Source organism: Schistocerca piceifrons, chromosome 2 (genome assembly GCF_021461385.2).
Source record: "Schistocerca piceifrons isolate TAMUIC-IGC-003096 chromosome 2, iqSchPice1.1, whole genome shotgun sequence".
In the NCBI taxonomy this organism is placed as follows: domain Eukaryota; kingdom Metazoa; phylum Arthropoda; class Insecta; order Orthoptera; family Acrididae; genus Schistocerca; species Schistocerca piceifrons.
Window position 1 is genome coordinate 466,201,185 of NC_060139.1, and position 18,432 is coordinate 466,219,616.

At 41.3% G+C, this 18,432-nt stretch overlaps 1 protein-coding gene and 1 non-coding gene across 3 annotated transcripts in view; one reads left to right on the forward strand and one right to left on the reverse strand.

Annotated features, from left to right (window-relative positions):
* The window catches only part of LOC124777713 (mucin-2-like), a 107,634-nt gene that overhangs the window by 11,797 nt on the left and 77,405 nt on the right, over nt 1–18,432 (reverse strand). For both annotated transcript variants that reach the window (XM_047253210.1, XM_047253211.1), the window contains 2 exons: nt 16,210–17,221; nt 11,833–12,032 (listed from right to left, as the gene is read on the reverse strand). In XM_047253210.1, the coding sequence (XP_047109166.1) occupies nt 11,833–12,032; nt 16,210–17,221 (1,212 nt within the window). The remainder of the gene's footprint in view (nt 1–11,832; nt 12,033–16,209; nt 17,222–18,432) is intronic.
* On the forward strand, nt 3,935–4,006 carry Trnae-cuc. Its single transcript has one exon. It is a non-coding gene; the product is annotated as a tRNA-Glu (tRNA).

Below are 18,432 nucleotides of genomic sequence, written 5' to 3' on the forward strand. Positions count from 1 at the left end.
AGTTTTCCAACAGGGTGCAGTCATTTATGTAACATGACATTTCAACAGCATAACTTGCAATCATCTTCAGGTGGCACCTGGAGAATAAGTGCCTTTGTTATATCGCACCTCCTTTACACTCTTATCACTCCCCTCATATACCCTCACTACCTGGTCACACGCCTCATCAGCTGGATTGGTGTGTGTTGGTGTGGATGGGAGTGGGGGAGTGGGAGGAAGGGGGGAGGGGGGTAGCGTAGCCACAGTCACCAAATTCTGGGTGCAAGCTCTGGTCCCTCAGTGCTTCTACTGCTCCTATCAATCACAGAAGTCTCTCTTGGGTGACGCTGTGACTTTAGCTGGCTGAGGATTGGGTCCCACACCTTCCTGAGAGTGAAGCCACTGGCTTTATTGACCAGGCTGTTGGCCTCTCATATTTCAATGGCCTCTTTAGAATAAAGTCACAAAATAATGAATTCTATTGTAGCACTTCCATTTGTTCATATTTCATTGAGTCCACTGTAGCTATGCAATGTTCCAAAACCACAGTTTTTGTTGGTTGCTTGAGTTGAAATAGTTGATGTCATCAATAAATCCGTACCAAACTTTGGGTTGGCAGGTCTGGGTAACCAAGAAGGCTTCCTCTAAGCGACCCATGAATAGGTTGGCATACGAGGGGGCCATCCTGGTACCCATGGCTGTTCCCTTTAATTGTTGGTATGTCTGGCCTTCAAAAGTGAAGAAGTTGTGGGTCAGGATAGAGCTGGCTACGGTAATGAGGAAAGAGGTTTTAGGTAGGGTGGCAGGTGATCGGCGTGAAAGGAAGTGCTCCATCGCAGTGAGGCCCTGGACGTTTGGTACAGATTTATTGATGACATCTTCATGATCTGGACTCACAGTGAAGAAGAACTCCAGAATTTCCTCTCCAACCTCAACTCCTTTGGTTCCATCAGATTCACCTGGTCCTACTCCAAATCCCATGCCACTTTCCTTGACGTTGACCTCCACCTGTCCAATGGCCAGCTTCACACGTCCGTCCACATCAAACCCACCAACAAGCAACAGTACCTCCATTATGACAGCTGCCACCCATTCCACATCAAACGGTCCATTCCCTACAGCCTAGGTCTTCGTGGCAAACGAATCTGCTCCAGTCCGGAATCCCTGAACCATTACACCAACAACCTGACAACAGCTTTCGCATCCCGCAACGACCCTCCCGACCAGGTACAGAAGCAAATAACCAGAGCCACTTCCTCATCCTCTCAAACCCAGAAACTCCCACAGAAGAACCACAAAAGTGCCCCACTTGTGACAGGATACTTTCTGGGACTGGATCAGACTCTGAATGTGGCTCTCCAGCAGGGATACGACTTCCTCAAATCCTGCCCTGAAATGAGATCCATCCTTCATGAAATCCTCCCCACTCCACCAAGAGTGTCTTTCCGCTGTCCACCTAACCTTCGTAACCTCTTAGTTCATCCCTATGAAATCCCCAAACCTTCTTCCCTACCCTCTGGCTCCTACCCTTGTAACCGCCCCCGGTGTAAAACCTGTCCCATGCACCCTCCCACCACCACCTACTCCAGTCCTGTAACCCGGAAGGTGTACACGATCAAAGGCAGAGCCACGTGTGAAAGCACCCATGTGATTTACCAACTGACCTGCCTACACTATGACGCATTCTATGTGGGAATGACCAGCAACAAACCATCCATTCGCATGAATGGACACAGGCAGACAGTGTTTGTTGGTAATGAGGATCACCCTGTGGCTAAACATGCCTTGGTGCACAGTCAGCACATCTAGGCACAGTGTTACACCGTCCGGGTTATCTGGATACTTCCCACTAACACCAACCTATCTGAACTCTGGAGATGGGAACTTGCTCTTCAATATATCCTCTCTTCCCGTTACCCACCAGGCCTCAATCTCCGCTAATTTCAAGTTGCCGCCACTCATACCTCACTTGTCATTCAACAACATCTTTGCCTCTGCACTTCCGCCTCAACTGACATCTCTGCCCAAACTCTTTGCCTTTTAATATGTCTGCTTGTGTCTGTATACGTGTGGATGGATATGTGTGTGTGCGCGAGTGTATACCTGTCCTTTTTTCCCCCGAAGGTAAGTCTTTCCGCTCCCGGGATTGGAATGACTCCTTACCCTCTCCCTTAAAACCCACATCCTTTCGTCTTTCCCTCTCCTTCCCTCTTTCCTGATGAGGCAACAGTTTGTTGCGAAAGCTTGAATTTTGTGTGTATGTACAGGGTGTTTCAAAAATGACCGGTATATTTGAAACGGCAATACAAACTAAACGAGCAGCGATAGAAATACACCGTTTGTTGCAATATGCTTGGGACAACAGTACATTTTCAGGCAGACAAACTTTCGAAATTACAGTAGTTACAATTGTCAACAACAGATGGCGCTGCGGTCTGGGAAACTCTATAGTACGATATTTTCCACATATCCACCGTGCGTAGCAATAATATGGCGTAGTCTCTGAATGAAATTACCCGAAACCTTTGACAACGTGTCTGGCGGAATGGCTTCACATGCAGATGAGATGTACTGCTTCAGCTGTTCAATTGTTTCTGGATTCTGGCGGTACACCTGGTCCTTCACGTGTCCCAACAGAAAGAAGTCACAGGGGTTCATGTCTGGCGAATAGGGAGACCAATCCACGCCGCCTCCTGTATGTTTCGGATAGCCCAAAGCAATCACACGATCATCGAAATATTCATTCAGGAAATTAAAGACGTCGGCCGTGCGATGTGGCCGGGCACCATCTTGCATAAACCACGAGGTGTTCGCAGTGTCGTCTAAGGCAGTTTGTACCGCCACAAATTCACGAAGAATGTCCAGATAGCGAGATGCAGTAATCGTTTCGGATCTGAAAAATGGGCCAATGATTCCTTTGGAAGAAATGGCGGCCCAGACCAGTACTTTTTGAGGATGCAGGGACGATGGGATTGCAACATGGGGCTTTTCGGTTCCCCATATGCGCCAGTTCTGTTTATTGACGAAGCCGTCCAGGTAAAAATAAGCTTCGTCAGTAAACCAAATGCTGCCCACATGCATATCGCCGTCATCAATCCTGTGCACTATATCATTAGCGAATGTCTCACGTGCAGCAATGGTAGCGGCGCTGAGGGGTTGCCGCGTTTGAATTTTGTATGGATAGAGGTGTAAACTCTGGCGCATGAGACGATACGTGGATGTTGGCATCATTTGGACCGCAGCTGCAACACGGCGAACGGAAACCCGAGGCCGCTGTTGGATCACCTGCTGCACTAGCTGCGCGTTGCCCTCTGTGGTTGCCGTACGCGGTCGCCCTACCTTTCAATCACGTTCATCCGTCACGTTCCCAGTCCGTTGAAATTTTTCAAACAGATCCTTTATTGTATCGCTTTTCGGTCCTTTGGTTACATTAAACCTCCGTTGAAAACTTCGTCTTGTTGCAACAACACTGTGTTCTAGGCGGTGGAATTCCAACACCAGAAAAATCCTCTGTTCTAAGGAATAAACCATGTTGTCCACAGCACACTTGCATGTTGTGAACAGCAAACGCTTACAGCAGAAAGACGACGTACAGAATGGCGCACCCACAGACTGCGTTGTCTTCTATATCTTTCACATCGCTTGCAGCGCCATCTGTTGTTGGAAATTGTAACTACTGTAATTTCGAAAGTTTGTCCGCCTGAAAATGTACTGTTGTCCCAAGCATATTGCAACAAACGGTGTATTTCTATCGCTGCTCGTTTAGTTTTTATTGCCGTTTCAAATATACCGGTCATTTTTGAAACACCCTGTATGTGTCTGTTTGTGTTTCTATTGACCTGCCAGCGCTTTCGTATGGTAAGTCACATCATCTTTGTTTAAAAAAAAAAAAAAAAAAAAAAAAATATATATATATATATATATATATATATATATATATATATATATATATATATCCGGTGTGGTCAAGTGGCTAGGATACCTGGCTCTCACCCAGGAGGCCCGGGTTCGATTCCCGGTACCGGAAAAGCGCATTTTGTTGCTCCTCTTATGCGACTTGTCCCGACTTAGCTCGATATATATATATATATATACACACACTCCTGGAAATTGAAATAAGAACACCGTGAATTCATTGTCCCAGGAAGGGGAAACTTTATTGACACATTCCTGGGGTCAGATACATCACATGATCACACTGACAGAACCACAGGCACATAGACACAGGCAACAGAGAATGCACAATGTCGGCACTAGTACAGTGTATATCCACCTTTCGCAGTAATGCAGGCTGCTATTCTCCCATGGAGACGATCGTAGAGATGCTGGATGTAGTCCTGTGGAACGGCTTGCCATGCCATTTCCACCTGGCGCCTCAGTTGGACCAGCGTTCGTGCTGGACGTGCAGACCGCGTGAGACGACGCTTCATCCAGTCCCAAACATGCTCAATGGGGGACAGATCCGGAGATCTTGCTGGCCAGGGTAGTTGACTTACACCTTCTAGAGCACGTTGGGTGGCACGGGATACATGCGGACGTGCATTGTCCTGTTGGAACAGCAAGTTCCCTTGCCCGTCTAGGAATGGTAGAACGATGGGTTCGATGACGGTTTGGATGTACCGTGCACTATTCAGTGTCCCCTCGACGATCACCAGTGGTGTACGGCCAGTGTAGGAGATCACTCCCCACACCATGATGCCGGGTGTTGGCCCTGTGTGCCTCGGTCGTATGCAGTCCTGATTGTGGCGCTCACCTGCACGGCGCCAAACACGCATACGACCATCATTGGCACCAAGGCAGAAGTGACTCTCATCGCTGAAGACGACACGTCTCCATTCGTCCCTCCATTCACGCCTGTCGCGACACCACTGGAGGCGGGCTGCACGATGTTGGGGCGTGAGCGGAAGACGGCCTAACGGTGTGTGGGACCGTAGCCCAGCTTCATGGAGACGGTTGCGAATGGTCCTCGCCGATACCCCAGGAGCAACAGTGTCCCTCATTTGCTGGGAAGTGGCAGTGCGGTCCCCTACGGCACTGCGTAGGATCCTACGGTCTTGGCGTGCATCCGTGCGTCGCTGCCGTCCGGTCCCAGGTCGACGGGCACGTGCACCCTCCGCCGACCACTGGCGACAACATCGATGTACTGTGGAGACCTCACGCCCCACGTGTTGAGCAATTCGGCGGTACGTCCACCCGGCCTCCCGCATGCCCACTATATGCCCTTGCTCAAAGTCCGTCAACTGCACATACGGTTCACGTCCACGCTGTCGCGGCATGCTACCAGTGTTAAAGACTGCGATGGAGCTCCGTATGCCATGGCAAACTGGCTGACACTGACGGCGGCGGTGCACAAATGCTGCGCAGCTAGCGCCATTCGACGGCCAACACCGTGGTTCCTGGTGTGTCCGCTGTGCCGTGCGTGTGATCATTGCTTGTACAGCCCTCTCGCAGTGTCCGGAGCAAGTATGGTGGGTCTGACACACCGGTGTCAATGTGTTCTTTCTTCCATTTCCAGGAGTGTGTGTGTGTGTGTGTGTGTGTGTTATATATATATATATATATATATATATATATATATATATATATATATATATATAAAAACAAAGATGAAGTGACTTACCGAACAAAAACGCTGGCAGGTCGATAGACACACAAACAAACACAAACATACACACAAAATTCAAGCTTTCGCAACAAATTGTTGCCTCATCAGGAAAGAGGGAAGGAGAGGGGAAGACGAAAGGAAGTGGGTTTTAAAGGAGAGGGTAAGGAGTCATTCCAATCCCGGGAGCGGAAAGACTTACCTTTTTTCCCCCTAAGGTAAGTCTTTCCGCTCCCGGGATTGGAATGACTCCTTACCCTCTCCTTTAAAACCCACTTCCTTTCGTCTTCCCCTCTCCTTCCCTCTTTCCTGATGAGGCAACAATTTGTTGCGAAAGCTTGAATTTTGTGTGTATGTTTGTGTTTGTTTGTGTGTCTATCGACCTGCCAGCGTTTTTGTTCGGTAAGTCACTTCATCTTTGTTTTTATATATAATTTTTCCCACGTGGAATGTTTCCTTCCATTATATATATATATATATATATATATATATATATATATATAAATGAAAGTGCTGGCAGGTCGACAGACACACAAACAAACACAAACATACACAAAAAATTCAAGCTTTCGCAACAAACTGTTGCCTCATCAGGAAAGAGGGAAGGAGAGGGAAAGACGAAAGGATGTGGGTTTTAAGGGAGAGGGTAAGGAGTCATTCCAATCCCGGGAGCGGAAAGACTTACCTTAGGGGGAAAAAAAGGACGGGTATACACTCGCACACACACACATATCCATCCACACATATACAGACACAAGCAGACATATTTGGTCTTTAAATATGTCTGCTTGTGTCTGTATATGTGTGGATGGATATGTGTGTGTGTGCGAGTGTATACCCGTCCTTTTTTCCCGCTAAGGTAAGTCTTTCGGCTCCCAGGATTGGAATGACTCCTTACCCTCTCCCTTAAAACCCACATCCTTTCGTCTTTCCCTCTCCTTCCCTCTTTCCTGATGAGGCAACAGTTTGTTGCGAAAGCTTGAATTTTGTGTGTATGTTTGTGTTTGTTTGTGTGTCTGTCGACCTGCCAGCACTTTCATTTGGTAAGTCACATCATCTTTGTTTTTAGATATATTTTTCCTACGTGGAATGTTTCCCTCTATTATATATATATTTATAATAGACTGGCTATTTGTTGAATATCTTCTCAGTCCAAGAGCTCCTGCAGTGGCGCAGTCTGATGTGGTGGCTCATTGTCATCCAGAAATATGAAGTCAGGGCTGAATGGACCCCTGAAAAGACACACATCAGAAGGAGTTCAGTTTCATAATAATGTTGACTGGTGAGTGTACTGTGTTCAATGGTTTGGAATTCGGTACCCCATGCAATATTATGCCAACATACACCATAACACCTTGACAATCAAAACAATCCATTTAAACAATGTTTATGGGTACATTAAGTCCCTCATACGGTGAGAGGTTGGAACACATAATGCACCCAGGAACATTACCCGGTACAAGTATGATCATTTTGGTGGTCCAGGTGTGTGTGTGTGGGGGGGGGGGGGGCATAATGTTGCATGGGAGTACTGCCCTCCAAATCTTTGAACATACGATACTCACCAGTCAACATTATTGGATCTATACTCCTTCCTCACGTGTATCTTTTATGGGGTGCATTCAGGACTGACTTCATTTTTACATAAGACAGTGAGTGACAGCACTGAAATGCTCAGGTGGTGGAGGTCTTGGAACGAGAGAATATTCAGTGAATGCACTGGTCTGTCATTCCTCTGACTCAAAATTCCATCATGTACATGTAGAATGTATTGGGGAAATGTATTGCTGCACATCCAAATACACCAATGGCCAGCAGTTGTCAACTGTGCTGGTGGAGGAATTAAATGCCGTGCCACAAGAACTCCTTACCAACCTTGTGGCCAGCTTGTGAGTGTGTTGCAAAAGCATGTATTGCCATCCATGATAATCACACACCCTATTAAAAACCATGTCCTACCTTTTGTAATATCTAGGGAACCATCACAAATTTCAGTGACTTCAGTGTCATTATTGTCTTTCTGTTTGTCTCATTGTGCATTTCTTCCATTTACCTGTGGTACTATAATGTAGCAGTTTTTTTATGTATGGTCCAAGTTACATCAAGCTATCTTACTTGGCAGTGATACTTGAAGCAAAAGTTAGTTTTGTCCTTAAGTTTTGGGCTCCAGTGTATTTAGTTCCAGTATACGAGTCGTGGATAATATCAAACAATGGAAAAACCGGGATGGAATGTAACAATATTATGAAAAGGAAAGTTGTCTGTCATCCATTTTTGATGAAGGCCTTACTGGCTGAAGCTTTATTTGTGACAGTCTTTTTGTTGTTCCTATCTGCGACTCAGCATCTCTGCTATATGGTGAGTTGTGGTTAATATCCATTTTAAAATACTGATAGTAACCTATAGTATCTAATGTGTTAGTTTCTAAGTTTCTATATATCCATTTAATTTTATGTAAGGTTGTTAAAGTAAATGTATAAAAATTACAAATCAAGATGTTATGTGCAAAAAAGATAATTATTATTATTATTAATGTTATGTAGTATTATTCACAGGAATCAGCATTCAGCACCATCTGGTCAAAAGTATCCAGACACCTTATGTAATGCCAAAGTGACCACTAAAGCTCAAGAGAGGTGGACCTGGCAGTATAAAAGTCAAGCATTGCAGAGGTTGGTTGCAAAAAAATGTGTGAAATCAGAAGAAGGGATTCCTCATGAATTCCAAAATGCTACCAGAAGCCCTGCTAGCACAATGACTGTGCACAGAGAATTAAAAATAATGCGGTACAGTGGTTGAGCAGCTCCTCATAAGCCACACATTTCAGTAGTCAGTGATAAGTGACACTTGAGGTGGTGTAAAGAGTGATACCACTAGATGATGGATGACTGAAAATGAAAAATGAGTGATTTGGAGTGATTAATCATGCTGGACACTGTGGCAGTCTGGTGGAAGGGTTAGTGTTTTTGCAAATGCCTGGAGAACATAACCTGCCATCACCTGTAGTACCTACAGTGAAGTACAGAGGAGGTGGAGCTATGGTAAAGGGGTGTTTTTGTGGTTAGGATGTGGTCTCCTTATTGTTCTTAACAAAGTGCTACATGCTGATGGGTATGAAAGCATTTTACAGCATCATGTGCTGCATGTAGCTGAAGAACAATCTGGAGACAGTAATTATTTGTATCAATAATTATGCAAAGAATAGACTGCTATTCACCCCAAATATGATATGCTGAGTTGCAGGCAGGCACAAGGAAAAGACTGTACAGAGAACTTTTGGCCAAAGCCTTCATCAGAAAAAAAAGGCACACAAGCAAGCACACCTTACATACACCTGAACGCTCTCTCTGGCTGCTCTGTCGTGTGTGTGTGTGGTGTGCTTGCTTGTGTGAAAGCATGTGTGTTTTTCTTTTCTGATGAAGGCTTTGGCCAAAAGCTTAATGTGTAACAGTCATTTCATTGCAGCTGTCTGCAACTCACTGTGTCATCTTTACAGTGAGTAGCAGTCTATTCTTTCCATAATTATTGATATTCGAACCTGGACTTTTCATTGTTTGTTTATCTTCACCAGTAAGACAATGCACCATGTCAAAATGCAGCATCTGTGAGACCATGGTCTATGATGAATAAAATCTCTGAAATGGCCTGGTCTGTCCAGAGTCACAACCTGAACCCATGAACCCAATGGTACGAGGGTCAGTCAAAAAGTAATGCCTCCTATTTTTTTTTCTACGTTTAATTGTCAGGAAATTTAAATGCAATTACATAGGTTGAAAACCACAACATTGAGGATCATTTTGTCATTTTTCAATGTAATCTCCGCCCATCTCTACAGTTTTGGTCCATCTTTGAACAAGGGCATGTATCCCAGCACGGTAAAAATCACAGCTCTGCTTCCTAAGCCATTGACGCACGGATGTTTTGACGGCCTCCTCATCTTCAAAATGAATCCCACGATGAGCTTCTTTTAGTGGCCCGAACAGATGGAAGTCTGATGGTGCCAGGTCAGGGCTGTATGGGGGATGAGGCAAAACTTCCCATCCAATTTTGACAATCTCGTCAGAGGTGTGACGACTGGTGTGTGGTCTTGCATTGTCATGCAAAAGAAGAACATCTGCCATTGATTTTGTTGGGCGAACTCGCTGAAGACGTGCTTTAAGTTTGTTGAGGGTTGTGACGTATTGAACAGAATTTATTGTGCATCCCTGCTCCAAAAAATCAACCAGAATCACACCCTCTGTATCCCAGAAAACTGTTGCCATAACTTTCCCTGCCGATCGCACAGTTTTGAATTTTTTCTTCCTCGGCGAGCTTGTGTGACGCCACTCCATTGACTGCCTCTTTGATTCGGGTTCAAAAAAATGCACCCATGTTTCGTCCCCTGTCACAATTTTTTTCAGAAACTCATCTCCCTCCAAACGGAAGCGCTGCAAGTGTTGGGAGGCTATTGTTTTCCTTGCCTCTTTATTCTGATCGGTTAACATTCTTGGAACCCACCGTGCACAAACTTTTGAGTACCCCAGTTGTTTAATAATCGTGATCACACTGCCTTTACTAAGAGAAATAACGCGACACACTTCATCTGCAGTCACCCGACGGTCACCACGAATGATGTCATCAACTTGCTGAATGTTGTGTGGAGTCACTGCACTCACCGGCCTGCCGCTCCGCTTTTCGTCAGTCAACGGTGTTTGCCCTTCAGCTTCCTTACAACGACGAACCCATCGTCTAACAGTGCTGACATCCACTGTCACAACACCATACACCTTCTTCAGTCTTTCATGAATGCGTATGGGCGTTTCACCTTCTGCATTCAAGAATTCAATCACACAACGCTGTCTCAAACGAACATCGATGTCGGCCATCTTACAAACTTCTGCTGTGCTGCCACCTGTTGACACAGAAAGTTACTACTGCAGTGGATTGCAGAAGAAGGTTTGAGGAATGGCGCCAAATTCAAATTTTTCACTTAACTTAATTTCTTTAAGTAGAAAAAAAATGGGAGGCATTACTTTTTGACCGACCCTCGTACACCTTTGGAGTGAATTAGAATGTCAGTTTGGCTCCAGACTCCAAGGTCCAGTGCCACTACTTTCTCTGGTTTTAGCTTTTGAGGAAAAATGGGCTGCCAAACTTCCACAGGCATTCACACATCTCATTGAAAGGATCCCCAGCAGAATTCAAGCTATCATAAAGGCAGATGGTGGACTCAGCCTATATTAATGTTTACTAATAGGTGTCCAGATACTTTTGATCAGTTAGTGTATGTACTATGCTCCTGTATGAATATCTCAGAGAACAAACAGTGGATGTCTGACCTAAGAGAATTACAGGAGCTTATTTTATTTGCATTTAATGATAACATTTTTATTCGTAATTTATAACAAATAAGAACTATTTAATATCTTTATCCATTACCTATAAAAATTACAATTTCCTTGGCCCACTACAAAATTCTGCAGCTGGATCTATAAGAGAAACAGTATCTTTGTGCAAAGAGAGGTGCTCCATTTTCCTTATGGCACTCTTCAAAAAAATAACTGTTAGATCTCAATTTACGTGGAGATGACATCTTTTGCTGTAGCAAAATTAATCTACACTGACTTAACAGTGCAGAATTTGTAAATTAGGAGCACTGTATTCCTGCTGTTGACACAAACCTGTGCTGATATTCATTATGTTCCCTTCCATGTATTGCTGAAGTAGTGTTTTGACTTTTTACAAACTGAATGAAGTGCTTCCATTCCATTTCCCAAAACTATCTATATTACTGATTTTTGTTTCACTAAGTTCAAATAACATAGCCATGTTCATAATGAAGTTATTAATGAACAATATTGAATTCCATGCCAAATGTCACTCACTGTAATCAGACTTTTCATGACAGGGATATCTGTTGTGATACAAAATTTTAAGCAAGTGCAGTACCATCTCAACAGGGACTTCATATTTCATTTTCTTAAATGTCACAACAGTCACTGATCACAAATATTTTTTTATTCAACTTAATAAACAGATATTTGCAATCAGAGAAAGTTGCCATATTTACAAAAATTTCATAACACTGGATCATTGTCACCTTCACAGCGACTATGTCATCCCGCATTTTATCCCTTTGTTACACCAAGACAGATGTCACAGAAAAAAAGGAAGCTAAACAGTGATTCTGGTAAAAAATAAAAAATCTTGTTACTGACTACTAGTAACTGCACACAGTTTACGTATTACTTGAACAAGTTAGCATTACTCACATCAAGTGGGAATTCTAAAGCAGTAGCATGGAGTTTTCTGAGATAAGCAAATCGAAATGTAGCAGTAAGAGACATGACAGGAACATATTCCTCTTGTATCCCATCAATCAAAAATGGATAACAAGGATTCATGTGACATGTCTGTCTTCTTGCAATATGTCCTATTTTCACCAAAGTGCTCTGCCAAGCTGATCTATACCCTGTAAAAAGTGATTAATTTTTATACATTAAAATGTGTTTAATTGACTAAGAATGAATATATTAAGGTATTTGATAATTATTTACTATTAAATCTGATTGAACCAAGTTTTATGTTTCTGTTCTGCATATGCGACTGTAGGAAAATGATATCATTATATCATCACAATACATAAAATTACCTGTAGAGATAGCTGCATGGGTTAACATGCCACATTCAAGATCTGGGCAGGTGCATTGGCCCCAGAGCAAATCCACCCAGTGGATTAATGATGAGGGCTGGTGCACTTGCCAGTTTGGATATGGTTTTTAGGTAGCTTCTCACATTTGACTAGGTGAATATTGGGCTGGTACCCAAGTCCAACCTCAGTTAAATAATTAACACACATTTAGAAAATGTCTGTGCTCTTTCACATGGGTAACACCACATGCAGACAGTTGGAAAACACTTCCCTTCTGGGAGGTAATGGGGTGGTGGCAGGAAGGGCATCCAGATACTCCTTAAAATTGTGCATGAGTAATAAGAGCAGAAAGCTAAATGCACTATATACGGTATAGGAGGGGGCTGGGGAAAATAGTCAATAGTAGCCATGCTGACTATGCATAGGTATGGGACAAAGGCATAAAAAAAATAAGACACCCACAATATGTAACATTATATGCCTACACAAATCAAGAATTTGTTACTACTCTAATGAGTATGCTGTCTCCACATTGTTGATTTCCTGCACAATAATGAGGAAGGAGAAAGCAAGTACAATTAGAGTAAGGACAGAGATTTATGGCATTCATGACACATGCTGGCATATATTTGTTTCCAGTGAACCATTCCATCTTCTGACATTTGAGTGTTGCCTCAACCCTTTCTAAGATTTTTGACATATCAATGAAAATAATGGATTTTGGAAAAAATAATGTAATTGGATAGATAAAAAAATCTACTCACCAAGTGGCAGCAGGGGAACACACATACATTGACATTTGCAAGCTTTCAGAGGCTGTGGCTCCTTCTTCTGGCAGAAAGGTTGAAGGGAGAAGGAAGGGGACTGAAGGAAAAGGACTGGTGAGATGTAGGAAATGGGGAGAGTTCAAAAAAGTTGCCCATAACACTGGGTCAGGAGAGACTTACTGGATGGGCTGAGAAGAAAAGACTGATTGTTGGAGAATGCACCAGACAAGATCTGAAAACCTGAAAGCTTAAAGGTGGAAAGTTGGGTAGTATGCAAGACACAGATTACTGACAAAATATCATGCATTAATTAATAAAAGCAGAAAGCTAAGTATGGTACATTATATGTGATAGAGGTGGGGAAGGGGGATGGTGGGAGGGGGGGGGGGGGGTGAGGTTGGGAGGAAATAGATGGATCAGGAAATAAAAGAAAAAGAAACTTCACTCCTTAACTTTCTTCTCTCCTTTTAAGCTTTCTATATCTTTTATTTTCTGACCTGACTATTTTTCCCCAGCCCCCACCTATACCATATATAGTGCATTTAGCTTTCTGCTGTTATTACTCATGCACAATGTTTTGTTAGTAATCTCTGCCTTGCATGTTATGCTATCTTCCGTCTTTAAGCTCTCAGATTTTCAAATCTTCTCCAAAGTAGTCATCAACAATCAGTCTTTTCTTATCCCATCCAGTAAGTCTCCCCTGACCCAGGGTTCTTGGTGACTTCTGTGAACTCTCCCCATTTCTCAGGCCTCACCAGTCCTTTTCCTTCACCTCTATTCCTTCCCCATCAACCCTTCTGCCAGAAGAAGGAGCCACTGGCTCCAAAAGCTTGCAAATTTCAATATCCTTAGATGTGTTCTCCTGCCACCACTTGGTGAGTAGATTTTATATCCATTCACTTACATTATAAGATTTTTGTTAGCAAGATGATTTCTGAAAGGTGGTACAGCAAGTGAACACTGCCATGCATTCTGGAATACCTGATTCTAATGCTTATGTGGAGATTCTGATTTAGCTTGTACAATTAAGAGTTTCATGCCTTTCCATCATTGAGGCTACTAGAGATGGAGCACAAGCTAGGTTTGAACCATGGTGTGAATGGAACTTAGTGGTATCTGCATTTAAAAAATCATCTCAGCAATCACCCAGAGTGATTGTAGGAAATCACAAAAGCCCAAATCTGCATTCTCAACTAGAGACTTTAAACTTGGTCATCTGAAATATGAGTCCAATGTCTTATCTATCTTGCTCATTTTCTTCTGGTATACATTTGCATAACTTAGGCATTGGAAGTGACTACTGGGATGTTTTCTTCAAAAAGATTTTGTTCAGGGTTTCCTCAGCCTTGTTTTCAAACTAAAATTGAATTCAGCCCTCAATGACATTGCAAAAAACAGACAATAAAGCATAATAATCAGAAAAGGACAGTTCTTGAACCATAATACTAGAAGTAAAAATAATTTCCACAGAGACTATGCTCAACAACAACAACTCTAATCTTTAACAAATAGATGTTGACATTTCCAGTATACAGAGTTTTTCAGGAGGAATGGTCAATATTCAGAGATATGACAACAATGTTCATTTGAAGCCAAAAAGTCTAGTAAACGTTGACTCTAAAATTTGAACCTAAAGAGCTATTAGCAATTTTTCATCTTTGACACTGTGGAATAAATCTCTTCTACTGTAAACTCTTTGTTTTCCATATTTTGAGATGTGATAGCATGGATCAAAACAAGAAAAAAAATGTCTAGTAAATATGGGCTCTAAAGTGCGTACGTTAAGAGCTACAAGCACTTGTTTATCCCTGCTACTGTGAAACACAGCTCTTCTACTGAACCTGTGCTCACAGCTTTAAATGTATGCATTTCAAAGTCCATGTTTATTGCACAATTTTTTCTTGTTTTGTTCAATACTACTTCTTCCCAAAATATGGAAATCAAAGAGATTGCAGTACAAGAAATTTGTTTCACAGTATCAAAGATGAAGAAGTGCTCATAGCTCTTATGGTACCAATTTAAAGACCATGCTCACATGACTTTTTTTGCTTTGAATGATCATTATTGTCACATTCCTTAGTATTGACCATTACTTCTATGACATCCTGTACAGTCATCTCCAAGAGCATAGTTGTTACATGTGGTTTTATATCTGAGCAAATTCATGTATACAGCTTTTTATTTTACATGTTTTCTTTACTTATTCCACTTTCTGGGAATCTGGCCCATCTAATGATTTAACTGTGGTAGATTGGTAGATTGAAATCAAAACTGGATCTCCTGCTGATTGTGAGCAACCATCATACAATGGTTGTATGAAGTAATAAGAAGTCAACATCAATGTTACTGAAAATTTCAGTTGATCCTGGAGGTATCCTCAGATGGCCTATAAGATTAACACAACCACTTTTGAAAAGCATAAGATCCGAGTTCAAATCTAATTCTGGTACATATTTTCATTGATCATGAAATATTCTTCTCTAAGTTACATTTGCATTTGTTTTATAGTATGCTTTTTTTATTGCATCAGCTCTCTCACTCTATGTAGTCTATGTCATTTTTCTCCCCACTGATACAGTTTCTCTCTTTCTTTTTTTCACAAATTTTACTTTTTCACTGCTGAGTACATATATACACCAGTTCTTCCACCTTCTTGAACATCTGACTTTCCATTCTCAAAAAAATATCATCACTGATTCACACTCACCACATTTGATCCTTACATTATACAACACACATTTCATGTTGAATATCAACAACTTTGAGACTTTTTGCCACTTAAAATTATATTACAGAACAGATTTCACATTAGATGGGAGTTTCAGTTGCAATCACATTTTGAATCGCTACCACAGGTGAATGAGATATTACATGGCTTTCTTACTATCACACCTCTAAGTAAACTTACCCACTGTGTGAGTCAGATTAGTAATTTTTAGCTCTCTCCACTACTTTCCATGCTACACAGAAATAGAGATTTTATTTGGTTTACTTAATGGAAGATACCAGACAAGTTTCTACAGAGAAACCAAAGCATTACAATTTCACTGTTGTTCCATTAACAGGAATCTCACGACATACAGAAACACTCACTTTAAAATTTATGATAAAAGGTGCAGTAATTCTTAAACCATAGTATGAATATTACCAACATTAATAGGATCTATTAGTTTAAATACAAATAACAAAAAGTGTAAATTATATGAAATACAAACAAAAAACAAAATTACCTTCAACTTCCCTTCTTTCTCTGTCAGTATTCTCAGCTTTGGTAGTTGTTTCTGTAGCTGTTTCTCTGGTAAAATGCAAATCATCATTCATTTCTAAACTTGTAAATATTGTGGAAGTTATCTCAGTATTATCATTGTTCATTTTTGCTTCTGTTACTTCATTAGTTGCATAAGAAGTAACTGTTGTGCTTGGTATTTCAGACAGCATTTCTGTAGTAGCTAGTCCAAATTCAGTTGTGATTGCCTCAGTGGTGGTTGTATCTCCTTCAGAAGTTAATGGTTCTTTGAATGTATAGTCAGTTGACTCAGTATTTGCAAGTGTCATAGTGGAAACACTGCTATAGGTGCTCTGATTTTCAGGGGAAACTGATTCTTCTCTTGGAGGTACCGTTTCTGTAGTACTTCCTGGTTTTGGATTTGATGTTGTCAGTGTTTCTGTCACCTGTGGAAAATATGTGGACCCAACCTCATTTGTTGTTGTTGCTTCTACTGAGATACCATTACTCTGTGTAACTGAGCTTTGTGTGGTTATAGGTGTGGGATTAGTGACCATTTCAGTTTCTTCCTTGTTCACAAATATTGTTGGTGTCTCTGTTACCACACTAGGCTGTTGTGTTATAGTTGTTTGAAATTCTTCAGGGGCTATTGTAGTAATATTGTTTGCAATGTTGTCAGAACTGAAATCAGTAGATTCATAAAATTTTGTCGGTGTTATAGTTTGCAAATTTGGGCTGGTGGTCACTGAAGGAGGCACAACATTTACAGAAGTAGTCAAATCAGACATGTCTGTTGTTCCTTTAGTATCTATAGTTTGTTCTTCTGTTGTGATAGTAACTGTTGCAGGAGATGATGTATTTAATGTAACTTCTGTACTTGTTTGTGACTGAGTGGTCATTTCTGATTCAAGGCTATAACCATAAAACCTAAGTACATCTTGAAATTCTGGCAGCAGATGAACATTCTCCTTGCTCATTGACACACCACTCAAATAGCCTTCATGTAAAAAGTAGCTCTGTAACAGATAAATAATCTTTCATAATTTCAGGTTTTGAGGATAAAATGATTATAAAACTGACTCCAGTATTTATATTTGTATATAGAATCACTTCTTAACCATTGCTGGCAATCATTATGAGTTGAAAAAGCAGTTAATATAACATTTAATTATCTGAATAAGTCACCAATTAACCCTCTAAAATTAAGAACTGTATAACCTCTCTTACAAATAAAAGCACCCATTTTATCCATGACAGCTTTAGAAATGCACAGCTGTTTCTGGGATAACCAATGAAGAAGAAAATTGCAATTGGACATGCTGTTTAGAATGGATAGTTTATTTACTTGAAACTTGGTTTGGGATTAGACTCATCATCAAATGACAGCATAGCTTTCATGTAAAAATTTCAAATTTTTATCTTGAGGACAAATTTCTCTTTTGTTATTACAGTGTAAAGTATTGTTTCATTGATGTGTGAGGTGCTGAACTACATTCTGGCTCATGGTTTAGCATGATATGGATCAATGACACAGATCTTTATTTTGTAATACATAAATCAAAACTGTTCCTAATTTTTTTAAAAGATTAAATTTGTATGAAGAAACCTTCCTGTCATCTGATGATTGGGGAAGACCTAAAACTAGTTCCAGAGAAATAAATTATTCATTCAAAAATGGTGTGGCTAGTTGCAATTTCCTTCCTCACTGATCTTTTGTATGAAATTTATTATATCAGTGATATAAACACTGAACTGTATCATTCATGTAATGTGCTGTTCTTTCTGAAATCAAGACATATTCACAGAGATATCATAGTTAAACAACCTATAAGAGAGCCGGTAGGAAATATTCCACTAGTTACTGTCCACTTTCATTGCTGATATCAATTAGTAATATTTTTGAGATGATGGTAGAGTAGTGTCCAACTTCTTTGATTATAATATTCTTAACAAGTCACAGCTTACTTTTTAGAATGGTTCCTTGAACAAAACTTGTTGTTTATATATGAGGTGCATCACAAAAGTAAGTTACCCGATGTTATTTTCTTTAAAGTAGGCATATTTAGCTGGGAAAATCATGCATGCACAATAGATCTATGATGTGACGCCAGCTGGACAGCTCCTGCCTGGTGGCAGTACCATGGCAGCAGTACCCTGAAATGGTGTCTCCTATCTCTTCTCCTGCCGCCTACAAGGTTTGGTCAGTGATAAAGTTCCTTCATGCACA